This window comes from Equus caballus, chromosome 31, assembly GCF_041296265.1.
Source record: "Equus caballus isolate H_3958 breed thoroughbred chromosome 31, TB-T2T, whole genome shotgun sequence".
Taxonomy (NCBI): Eukaryota; Metazoa; Chordata; class Mammalia; order Perissodactyla; family Equidae; genus Equus; species Equus caballus.
The window spans coordinates 22,329,552-22,342,239 of NC_091714.1; the positions used below are offsets into that span (position 1 = coordinate 22,329,552).

The 12,688-nt window shown below is 40.3% G+C and overlaps 1 protein-coding gene across 4 annotated transcripts in view; it reads right to left on the bottom strand.

Moving 5' to 3' along the window:
• Positions 1-12,688, bottom strand: part of PHACTR2 (phosphatase and actin regulator 2) — a 249,424-nt gene that overhangs the window by 175,575 nt on the left and 61,161 nt on the right. For 2 of the 4 annotated variants that reach the window (XM_070256254.1, XM_023632916.2), the window contains exon 1: positions 7,408-7,920. The exons of the other annotated variants lie outside the window; for them this stretch is intronic. In XM_070256254.1, the coding sequence (XP_070112355.1) occupies positions 7,408-7,420 (13 nt within the window). In that variant the 5' untranslated portion in view covers positions 7,421-7,920. Of the gene's footprint in view, positions 1-7,407; positions 7,921-12,688 lie in introns of those variants that run through there. 4 annotated transcript variants of the gene reach the window in all.

Here is a 12,688-nt window from a genome sequence, read left to right on the forward strand (position 1 = left end):
CCTCTAACCAGGATCTCTCCAAAGGAAAATGAGAGAAAGAGTAAAATTCTCTCATAGTCCAGAAAAATGTGTCTGTGTTTTACTTGAATACCATTTAAAAGTTGTTTTGTGCCTCTTTTCATAATTTCTGTTAATGATCCTAATATTATCCATTCTTCAAATGAAAATTTTGAATCATTTTTTCATAGTGGTGACAAATTTCATAGTGGGCTCTATCAAAAAGCATTCTTGGGGCCAGTGCAGTGGTGTAGCGGTTAAGTTCACGCACTCTGCTTCAGTGAACCGGGCTTCGTGGGTTTGGAGCCTGGGCGCAGACCTACACACCACTCAACAAACCATGCTATGGTGGCATCCCACATACAAAATAGAGGATGACTGGCACAGATGTTAGCTCAGGGATAATCTTCCTCAAGCAAAAAGAGGAAGATTGGCAACAGATGTTAGCTCAGGGCCAATCTGCCTCACCAAAAAAAAAAACCTTCTATTTTATAAATTGTCATAAATGTATGAATGTTCACAACAGAAACACTTTACAACTACGTTTTTTCTTACCCATGTACTGATACTGACTTCTATCTAATAGAGTATTCAGATATGTGATAAGATCATCTTTGACCCCAATATTTAAAAGTGAATTACCTTTTGGAAAAATTGCACTGAACTAATTAAATGGCATATTCTATTTAATTTTAAAAGATTTGTTGTATGCTTACTACATCCCAGGCACTATAGTCAATGCTATGGAAGATAGAAGGATGAAGAGTCTCCACTCTCAAAGCATGATGACAATGTGAAAAATACTGGGTTGAATTTTGCTATTGTCAAAAAGAGATGAATCTGAGTTTGCAAATCACCCACTTATTTATTGAGTGAGCTCTTACTTAGCCTCCATTTCCTCATGTGTAACTTAGAGAAAATAACATTTATTTACAGAGTGATTGCAAGTATTAGTGATGTAACATGTATAAAATACTTCAGTTGGTGTCTAGGACATAATGGGCATTCAAAAAAAGTAAGCCTGTTTCCTTCCAAGACATTTAACATTTAGTGAAATATGATTTGCCTTTGCTATACATGTTCTTGATGCCTGATTTACAAAAAGAGAACTTTGAGATTAACATTTTACATATAAAATGTCATGTCACCAATTTTTAATAAGTCATGTGAGATAGTCTGGATAAATGAAATCTGCACATTACTTCTACTCTCAGAGATGTAATTAAATTCCACTCATTTCCAAAGCAGGTTTAAGTCCTAGCTCCCTTTCCTTCTCTGATGGTGATGCTAATAAGCAATGAAATGTCCCAAAGGCTAGAAAGAAGGAATGAGAAATCCTGGACATAGATGACACAAATATTTAATTTCTAAATAATCAAGCATTGATGTTTATACAAGTGAATAGTTTGCTAGTTCCCCCAAACGGCTTCTATATTAAGAAACACGAAGTTGAGAAGACTTCAGGAGAGGATGAATAAGGTGAAAATGGAAAGTGAAAAAGAGAGTGAAAGGATGTTAACAGTAATTCCCAAATTTGAGTTATACATCCTGTAGCCAGGCTTCCCCTGGAGAACTGTGGTTTGACTGGGAAATGCTGCATTCTATATTCTGTCTTTGGAATTCACAGCAAATATTAGCACAGGCAAAGAATTCTGTGCTAATTCTATTAGCATGTTAGAAAACGTGTTTCACTGTTAAATTCAGCAATTCCCAAAATGGCCTGAACTAAATTCTTTGCGTGTGTGTGTGTGTGTGTTGGGGGAAGGGGTAAGACAATTAATATCCTATGGAATTAACATGCAATGGCATATAATTCAGAAAATGTCGGATTATTGGTTTCCCTTCTCTGCCACCAAAATGCATTCTTGCTGATTCTCTGTATCCTTTTAATGGTTCTTCTTGACCCAAGCAAGCCATTTGACAAGAATTCCTACTTTATCTTATGGATATAGAAAAGTCAGAATTCATTTTGCCTTTGGAAAGATGAGCGACTGCAAAGAAAAAAACACTCAGAACTAATTCCAGTGATTTGAAAAAACAAACAAACAGACAAAACTTTGCTTTAGGCACAAAGACTGTGCCCCGCTCTGCACACTCTTAAGCCCAGACTGTCGGTTTCCTCTCAGGAGGTCAAAGTCACTCGACAGTTAGAATACAAACCACAAAGACAATTTAGCACGACCTCCAGAGTACTTTCCTGTACATGGACCTATTCTTCCTTTTGACATTTTTCTTTTCAAGGACAGTGATTTCTATATTAATAAAGGCAGATTATTTAGGAAGTTTTAATCTCTCCGTAAAACATCTTTGCATGACTCATGGGTGCTCTTAGAAATACTTCTTTGATGAAACATAAAATGCTGCAACAGCACAACAGGCTTCACAATACATCCAAAGGAAAATACTGTAATTACTTGTTTTATAGCTATAAAATGTTCCATAATAAATATTTTTACAATAAAAGGGCCCTTCAGAGAATAAAAATGAATTTCTTTTTTACTTAAAAAGAAAATCTGTTCCAGATTTTCATTAAGTTTGTTAGAAGAGCTAGCAACATCCCACTCCTCACACTAACGCTGATAATCTCCTAGGCAAAAAACGCACCACAAGCACATATATAATAGAAAGTATATACTACCTATATGCAAACGTATGCAAATATATTATGTATCTATGTCTGTATATAACATTATTATGTTTCTAAAAAATATCATGGTGAACAAAATTATAGATAGCCAGACCAATATATGAAAGTAGGGGATTAGAGGGAAAAAATTTAAACTGCACCAAATATAGATTTCAAGCACAGTCAAATGTCCTAGAAAGCATTTATTTCCAAAACAAATTAATTCACATAAAAAAATCTGCTCCCTTAGGTAACCATTCTCCTGAATCACCCTCATCAGTTGTTGGGGAACTTTGCTATCGAAGCCTGAGCTGCTAAGGTGGCTTCAATTCTCCACCTTTCCACTTCAAAGTTTTGAACCAGTTTGAAAAGAAATCTTTGTGCTTGCATTTTCTTATGTAACAGACAAGCCTTTACTGGAATTATTTCAGTGCTCAGGGGCATGTTTCTCTGAGCCTGGTCTTATCTCCAACTGAAAAGATTTTCAGGAAGCATTGGAAAATCTCCTTTCACTACACCTCCCCATAGGACTTCCCACAGGCTGGGGGAGAGCGAGCGGGAAGCATTAGCTTAGGTCTCCTGGGCTGGACTACACAAAGCATACGTAAAATAGAAAAGATCTTAAATTGGGGCTAAAAACCAAACAAACAGCACTGGAGTATCTCAAATCCATAGTTAGTAAGGAGTTTCATGTATGCGTGTGCGCCTGTGCCTATGTGTGTATGCGTGTGTGTGTGTGTGTGTGTGTGTGTACACCTTTTAGTGGATTAAAGTCATCGTTATTTAGACTGCTGAAGAGGAGGCTGAAGTGAGAAACAGAGAGAGCTGCATGTTAACACTAAGCATCATGGTCTGAGATGCCCATTAACTATTCCTGAGTAGATGTCAAATTGACAGGGAAGGGTCAGGGCTGAAATATAATTTTATGAGTCAAAAAACACAAAAAAGTAAAAAGAACATAAAAAATCCTTGAACAGCTATGAAGCCTGGCGGGTGACACAGAGGTATTTCAAACCCAACAATTCCAAAATGGAACTCATTGTTTTTCCCTTAGAACTGCTTTTGGGTTCCACAGTGCAGGACTACGAGCTTAGATTCTCCAACTAAAGGCCTCCAAGGTCGGCTTTGACTGGTCTGCTTCCCCTGCCTCCTCACCCGCTCCTCACGCTCTGCTGGTCCACATCCAGCGCATTCCTCAATCGCATCCCCACTGCACCACCCACGTCAATTTCCAGTTACACTCTTGGGATGGCCACCTGACTGGTCTCTGCTTATAACTGTTCACCTTTCCACACCATCATCAAACTGCTAGAGTCATCCCGCTAGAGCATATATTTGTTCAGAAAGCAATCCTGCTTCAATTTTTTGATAGTTCTTTAAACAGCCAACATGCATTGAGAATTACCATATGCCAGCCATTGGACCCAAAGCTTTACTTGTATTATCTTATTTTCTCTTCATAACAACCCTGTGAGATGGGTACAATTATTCTTGGCACTTACAGATGAGAGAGTAAATGCATACAGAGTTGATATAGCTTGTTCATGGTCACTGGACGGCAGGTGGCAGAGCCAGTGTTCATCTCGGATTATCTGATGCTCTTGACCACTCCATCGTAAACCTTTCCTCAGTCTGGTTCCCAAATAACCCTCCAGTCTCTTTTGCAAGGAGCTGGTAATCTGTGAACTTCTCACGTTCAGTGATTGTACACGAAGGGTCAAAAGCCTCTAAGCCACTGGGATAGAATGTAAGTTGAGGGCACAGCGGCTCTGACAGCTGCCACCTCCCTCCAAATGAGGGTGCCTCTTATGACCCACACACAGTAACCAAAGTATCTTGACCTCAAGCAAGGAAAAATTAGCCCAACAACGCTGTGGAACTTCTTATAATACTCTCCCTTGTATAACATGCCATTATATTTCAAAACATTGTTTTTCAGATATTCATCACACACTGCTAATTGCAACTTTGTCTCAACAGCTCTCTCCACAATTCACTCACGAGAACCCCTTGATGAAGGCTAGATGGAGAGGTAGCGAAGGGAGACAAATGCAGGGACAGTGAGCTGGACCGCAGTTGTATTCATAGACTTGTTTCATAAAGGACCATCTGTCTGAGTTGTTATAGAACTTAGAAGAAGAAACAGTCATATGAAAACAAAAGAAGAAAAGGTTAGATATTGCTAAAACTACCCTGACATATTCTACACACACTGTTTGATAAATATTTTATTATTATTCCAGGAAAAGCTTTTAAAGGAATACATAAGCCAGTAATTATGGGGAAGGGATGTCTCCTTCTCAGAGATAGTAGGAATGTCTGCTCTTTGCTGCTAAGGAGAGGGGGACAGACTCACAAGGGCATGTTGCTCAAATGTGCACACACACAAGGAAAGAGCGAGAGTCTCAGGCAGCACCTTCCTTATTTGTTAACAACAGAAAACACACACAAAGATCTCTGATGCAGCCTTCTGTGTGGTTTGAATAAATCAGAGGCACTTGGCTCCTGTGTACCCATTGTTGTGTTTCTGCCTATAATTACCCAAACCCCAACACAGAAAGCTCAGCTGGAGGGAAGCCTGGCTCCTTGAAGCCCATGCTTCCACTGTTACGACAGGTGCTTAGCCCTACACTGCTAGCCCCGGATATCCAGGGCCTGAACTCATTTCTGATTGGGAAAATTTAGGCAGATAGTCAACAGCATTGTCTTGTTTAAATTAAATTGGAGAAGTTACAGTGCTCCAAGTTAATTGGGTGTCTTGGTAGAATGTTAAAGATATTTTGAAGGGTTTTTTTGGGGCCACTTACCAGCATAATCTTAAATGCCTTCCTTAGAGTCAATACAATTTATTGAAGTGTGTATGTGTATGTGTTGTGTGTGCATGCATGATGTTTATATTTCCCTGCTATAAGAGAGGCTGCTTACATCATCAAAAACTTACCATGAAAAGTGACCAATGACAGCCAATTAACCATTATAAGAAAGACGTTATTTCTGAAATATTCAAATAATGTAATTGAAAAGCCTGTTATTCCACTCAAAGGTATGCCTACCTATATTTGGGATTTCATCTAAAATTGGAAATGATACAGAAATTGCTACTTTAAATGTCACTCAACATAGTACATAAATATTCTTAAATGTGGTAGGAGCAGAGGTATTTTATTAATGGCATTTAAAAACATAAACAAATAGTAAAACTGGAAACACACTTATCCCTCTATAGTTAGCCAAAAAGTAAATCATAACCCTTAGCATTTTTTAAACCTTCAAAAAGGCTGCTACAGTAGTTTCTTTCCTTTTCTTAAATGGCCTTTAAATAAATATATGAGTCAGCTAAGAAATGCATTTCCTTGAATTAAAGTGATAATTCTGCCAGGATGTCAGTCTAATTAATTGTGGGTGGCAGAAGTTTTAAAGGAGGCTAAATTAGGGATTCAAGTTTATTTATTTATTTTTACTCACTCTGCCCCTGTAATCAGAGAAGCTTTTGGTTGATCTTGAAATTGTGCCTTGTCATGGAATATACCTACATGCTTTTATGACAAGGTTATGGCATATTTTTTAATGACCAAAATGGGGGGTCCAAGGCACATGCATCAATACCTCCTCCTTCTGCTAGACAGGCACACACACACACACACACACTCTCCCTTATACTTGTTTTGTTTCTTTTACAACCCTGAAATTTTCATCCCTAAGATTGCACTGTTCCAATTTATTTCAATACCTTCAATGTCAAAGAGAAAGTTATTTTAGTCGCAGAGTTTTATTTCTGGTAAGCTAAAAGAACTCGGAACACTCTGCCTTCAAAATCTCTGCTTCCCGATGCTACCTGTGAGAGCCCTGAAATAGCGACATTTCATAAACAAACATGTTTTACTAAAATTGGGTGGTCTTCTTGTGGGGAATGTGTTTTAAAGGACGCATCCTCTTAGCAGAGCTGACTGTGTGTCAAGGTGCCGCAGGGCATCTCTGTGAAACTGACACCAGCCGGTAACAGAACTAATGAGTTTCAGGAGCAGAGAATTCACCACACATTGGGGAGAATTCTGCATTTAGTGTCAATAACATCAACGTGGGAGGAATCCCATAGTATGTATCTTTCAAAAGTTCCACACAGCAAAGAGAACAGAAAAAGTTTGACATGACAAGTAATTTTACGCTAACCATTTAATTGACATTAGAATATTTCAACAGTTATGCTTGTCTAGCTGTCAAGTAAAGATATGAAAAACAAATACATTTTTAAAAGGTACAAGATGGGTCACTAATGTCTCTACTCTGAAATTAAGATATCAGAGGATATTGAGACGTTTTCTGGCTTTCATCCTGACATGAAGATTAAGCATCAGATGCAAGAATTCATCTGCTATTACACTGTGCATACTGTAACACTGAAAAGAATTTTTTGCTGGGCTCATTAACTCCATCTACCTTTTGCCGCCCCATAGTAATAGTTTTTTCTTAACTATATGCATTTTTCACCCACTGTTTTAAGCACAAAAGGATCAAACAGCACACTTCCTGCAGACTAAATAAAATAACAGTGTCATCTTCGAAAAGGTGAATATGGATGATACTCCGCATTCCCAATTCCTGAGGTTCGAAACAGATACTGATTACCTCGTGGACACTGCAGCCAGGCTAACACATGCCATGTCTCCCAGTCTTGAATAGCTAAGCACAGAACAAGACCAACAAATAGGCAAACCTCTGCAGCAAAGGATGCAGACCGCAGACAAGCCCAGAGGCTATGAAGAATTCACGCTGGCTCTACCTACCGGCATTGTCCATGTCTCAGGAGTGGCGAGGAGAGTTCTGCAGCCTGGCAGCCGGCAAGCCCGCTCCCGCCCTGGCTCACGAAGCACTCTGCCCTTCCGCTGATCATCAGCCCTTGCTGGCACACACAGCACACTTCATGCACTGTCTGCAGGAGACACCGCCGGGAAATTTATATCTCCAAGGATGACAAACAGCCATTAGCTCCATTACAGGCTGATTAAGAGAGATTGAGCCTATCAAGTGGATACTTGAATCCACTGGGGTTTTCACCTCTGTTCTCAGCAAAGGAGAAGAAAGAAATCCCTGCCATGTTGAGTGAACCGCACATTTCAGGAAAGAAGTACACAGGCTTGCAGAACACACTGCTTTTCAAAAGACACCAGAGCAGACATGAGCAGAAAGAGGCTCAGATAAATAAAAGGTAAAAAGGAATCTTTAAAAATACAATCAGTTATCCTTTCTTTGGGACTAGTCTAAACATGGTCCAGACTTTATCACTGACATGACTGAATGACTGGGCAACTTTTCAATTTAGAATTTTCAAGTTTTTGTTGTTGTTGTCGGGGATGGGCAAGGAGTAGCAGATGAAACATTTTAAAATAAAGGCTATCTGTAATATTTCTCCCCTAAATAAATGCTAAGAGGCTGAATATTGCCATTCCATTTTGGTTATATTTTCCTCATGACTAGTGTTCCTATTTCTGCCCAAAATTTCTGCCCACCAATCCTCAGAGAGAAAGTCAAAGGAATTTCACTAAATATCATTAATAACACAAGAAATAACTGTCAAAAGAGGTCAGGGTCTCTATAATATGTTACAATCCGCAGCCATCTAAGTAGCAGAAATCTGACGATCAAGAAAAATGCACTTACTAACACAGGAAAACCCCTTTCACTTCTTCTCTTTAATTTGGCTATGTAAATATGGCACTCAAAGACACCTAAAATTGCTTGCACTATCAAGCCATAAATAAGAACAGGCAGAGTGCTGAAGAAATCACGTGCCGTGCCCTGCGGCTGCTATGACATTAGAATCTGGGGACAGAACCACTCCACGTTTCCTGCATTTTCTCAGATATAATAAAAAAAAATTGACACCAGCATAATTTGACCTATGATACAATGAGTCCACAGTACAGAAAGTGTCTACAGGTTTCTTATTTTGACAGGACTTTTAAAACGTTCTTAGTGGGATCAAACTCTTGGGGTTGTGAAATTTGAAAAGCAATCGCTTATTGAACATTTCTTTATGCCATTGGAATTCCTAGTGACAAACCGCTTGCAAATTATTTATACTTGTCTTCCATTTAAACAGCTTGTAAATATTTTTGTTTTCATTGTAACTTCAGGTTTTCCTGTAGACTGGAGGTTCCTTTATTGTTTAAGAAAACTACTTCACGTCTGCCATCAGTACCAGTACAGAAATAGGTTCCTCAAAGAAAAGTTGAATTTCTCAGTGATTTCACCCTGAGATTTTTATCCCTATTATTTCAGTTCTGTCACACAATTTTGAGGATATATGACTCTACTAATTTCCAAAAAAAATTCTTCCTATGTTTTTAAAAATTGCTTGGATCCTCTAAGACTGAACTTGCCGTGGCTTCCACATCTCATCGACTTGTCCTGATTAAGACTGTCAAGTACCCAGAGTGCATGTGATCCGTAGAAAATCTAGGGCAAACTAACTATTTTTTAGAAAAAAAAGAGGAGTTAACAAGGAAACATGAAAGATGAGAGAGAAAATATGTCATGAAGTCTGAGATTTGGGTAAGGAGTGGCTGAGAAGTGTCATCTATTCGCACTGCACACTGATTAGTGTGGATACATTTATATTCACTTTGTACACAGTTCAAAGTGTGACTCCTGATCATTTTTATTAATACAGTCAGTCCTGAAATTACAAATAGATGGTGCTCCAAAAGTTTGTTTTATTGGTCATTTGAGAAACACTTTTTCTCCTAAACATCGAGATTGGGTTCCAAGGACGGACCATTAAACACTGCTTAACTCATGATGTGATTTACAGAAGATCCACAGTCTCTTAGACACAATTCTAAAATCCAGAAAGTTCTGAAAATCTTTAGGGCTTTTTTTTTAAGTTTGGCTCCAAAAGGTACTTGGCGTCACAACCTGACTTGAGGTGATGTGAGGCTATTTAAAATCTTTACTTATCTTACTTAGAGTGAATTACATATTTGGCTGCAGAAATTTTAATGTTATAGGTTATGGGAACCTGTGCAGACCCAACTAGGGATGATACATAGTTTAGAGGATATGCCTTATATTACCTTTCCAAAATGCAAAAATTCTGAATTTGGAAACACCCCTGACCCCAAGGGTTTCAGACGAGGGATTATGGTCCTTCGGCACATTTTTGCAGTTGGAGGAAAATAATCCTTTCTACTGTTTAGCCACAGGACCCCCTTCCTTTTTTGGGAAGTCACTGTCTCCCTCCCTCATGTGCTAAGTACCCAAGCCTCTCTAACTTCTGATGAGGTAAGAGATGAACAAGGGATGGGCAACAAGCAAAGATGTCTAGATATAAGGAAACTAATGCTGTGTGTCTATTAAGAATCAGGCTGTTTAAAAATTACCCAAATTCCCAAGGACACATCTGCTTTGTGTCTCCCCGCATTTGCCACCAGCCCCTCCTCTGCCCCTTCCGGGCATCAGAAGAAGGCAATGCAACGACGAAAAAGCACAATGAGGGAACATTTCCTCAAGCTCCAGGGAGAATCCGCTCCCTCCCTCGATTGGATTCAGACCCACAATTAATATGCCCCAGTTGGGGAAGGCCTGCATATAAATGCTCACTAGGCCCTGTCTAATTGTCCCGGAGATGCTGTATGGTCTACATCACGTTTTAAATTTGGGTCTAGTTCCCATTTTTATTAACCTTCCCATATGTAGATTCCTCAGCTATCTTAGAATCAGACTCATTTGCTCGAGGCCAGCGGTAATTTGGTACACCTGCATTCAATACAGACCCGGTGCTCTCCCACCTACAGAAAGAAGGCTCCAACCTGTCACCATCCGGGGTTTTCAAGGATTCTTTGCCTGAGGTTGGATGTAAGATGTCTGAGACTCCAGGTCTGACCAGCTGAGGCAGCAAGGGCAAGGCCATCAGTGGCATCCAGCACCTTCAAGTGTGTCACCAAGCAGCTGCTGATAACCTGGCCATTATCACATCTGTCTCCAAACACTATTAGTAACTCTTTCGCCCAATTTCAAAGGAGGAGAAAATGTCTTGGCTTCCTAGAAAAGTTCTGCTTTTTTCAAATTATTTCTTAACTTTCCTGTGACAGAGAATCTTTCACATGTTGAGGACACAAGGAAGAGCTGGTGGCAAGCATGCTTTGCCTTTTCTAACTGGAATCCGAGCCCAAATGGGCCAAGAGCAGTTCGAATGGATGCTGTGGGAAACAAGAGGCAGAAACACTTTTCCAACAGTTATAGGAATTCCAGAATCATAGGCTAAAAATAGCACGGTTTCAGGGGACCAATTGGGGTCCTTCTCTACAAAGTTAGACTCTGTTCCTTAGAACAGAAAAATAAGAGAATGAATTGTCCGCAGAATTACACTGCTTGGCCCGGCAGGTCTCTTGGACACCGACACCGCCTATCAGACCTTCCTGACTTTCTCACTTTCTGATTTATCCAAAGAAATAAAGAAGTACCAGAATATTGACTACCAATTAGGAAGTAGTCAAGCTTGCTCCCAGGCCCTTTGGGAACAGATTCTACTGGAAATCTGTTCTGAAAAGATTTCAGCCTCTGCTTTTCACAAGAACAGCTATCGCATACAAACAGTTTCAATAAGCAAAGTGCCTGGATTTATAACTCTCCTAAGTACTAAACCAAATCCCTGAACTATTAAAAAAAACAAAAAGTTCACAGGAGGAAGTTTTGCAACAGATGGTATTTCCAGGAAGATCAGGGCAAAAAAACATTAGACATTTATCTAATGTTCTATTGTCTGGATTTTAGGACGATACTTGACATGCCTATGTTTTCGATTATTCCTGACCATTCTCCTTTCGAGATTTCCCTTCTTTTGTAAGTTGGGGGAGGGGTTTCTGGATCACTTGTTAGCATTTGTTTCTCTTCCCTTCTACCTCCCCTTAGACTATGACTTCTATTCACACAGACTCACAACATCTTAACGCAGAGGCCATGGACCTTTTCAGCATCCTAGCAACTCTGCCTGGCTCTAGACCTTAATGAAGCTATAGCCATCAGACACGCCCTCTGACGTGGTTGGACTTTTGGTCAAGGTAGTTTGGTGAGCCATGCTTGGACACCACCCTTCTGCTCTAAACACACAGCAATGGTAGATGAAATATTAACGAGGGGCCGGCTCCGTGGCCGAGTGGTTAAGTTTGCGTGCTCTGCTGCGGCGGCCCAGGGTTCAGATCCTGGGTGCGGACATGGCACCGCTCGTCAGGCCACGTTGAGGGGGCGTCCCACATCCCATAACTAGAAGGACCTGCAACTAAGATATACAACTGTGTACGGGGGGGTTGGGGAGATAAAGCAGAAAAAGAAAACAAAAAAGAAGATTGGCAACAGTTGTTAGCCCAGGTGCCAAAAAAAAAAAAAGAAAGAAAGAAATATTAACGAGGTAAGTCACAGCTAGGCTTCAATAGAAGATAACCACTGCCATGAATTAGAGAGGAGCCAAAAGCTCAAAGCAGTGACAAGCCTTCCACTGAGACCTGCTGCACTCAAGGAGCAAAGGCAGAGGCCAGAGACAGCGGCACACAGCTGCCCGGCTCCTGTGTGGTGATGGAGCTCCACTCGAGAAAGCAGGGGTCAGAGCCGGACTCTGCTTGAGTGGGGCTCCCTGACTCAAGAAAGAAAGTTGAAAAAAAAATGGCGGTTGACCTATTTCCAGAAGCCATGGCTTTAGAAAGCCTAGATGGGCAGGGGGAAGATAGATCCTCATAACCGAGAAGGAAATAAGCTTCACACTGACTCCCTCAATACTAGATGGGAGATGGATATCCCCTCAAAACAGAGCAGGAGCCCCAAGATGTCCTAGGAGACCTGGCTCTGCACTGGAGAACCAGAGGACAAAGTGGGGGCAGCTCCAAACCACAAACCACAAGGAGGGAGGGAGGGAGGGAGTCAAAGCCAAACCGAAGAGGCAAACGAAACCAAAGACCTTCCCTCAGAAGGAATTCCAAAACTGCCTAAGATTGCTAATGTTTAAAGAGCAAGTAAATAAAATAACCTATAAAACATGATTTTGATCTTGGCGATATCAATGTTATGGAAGAG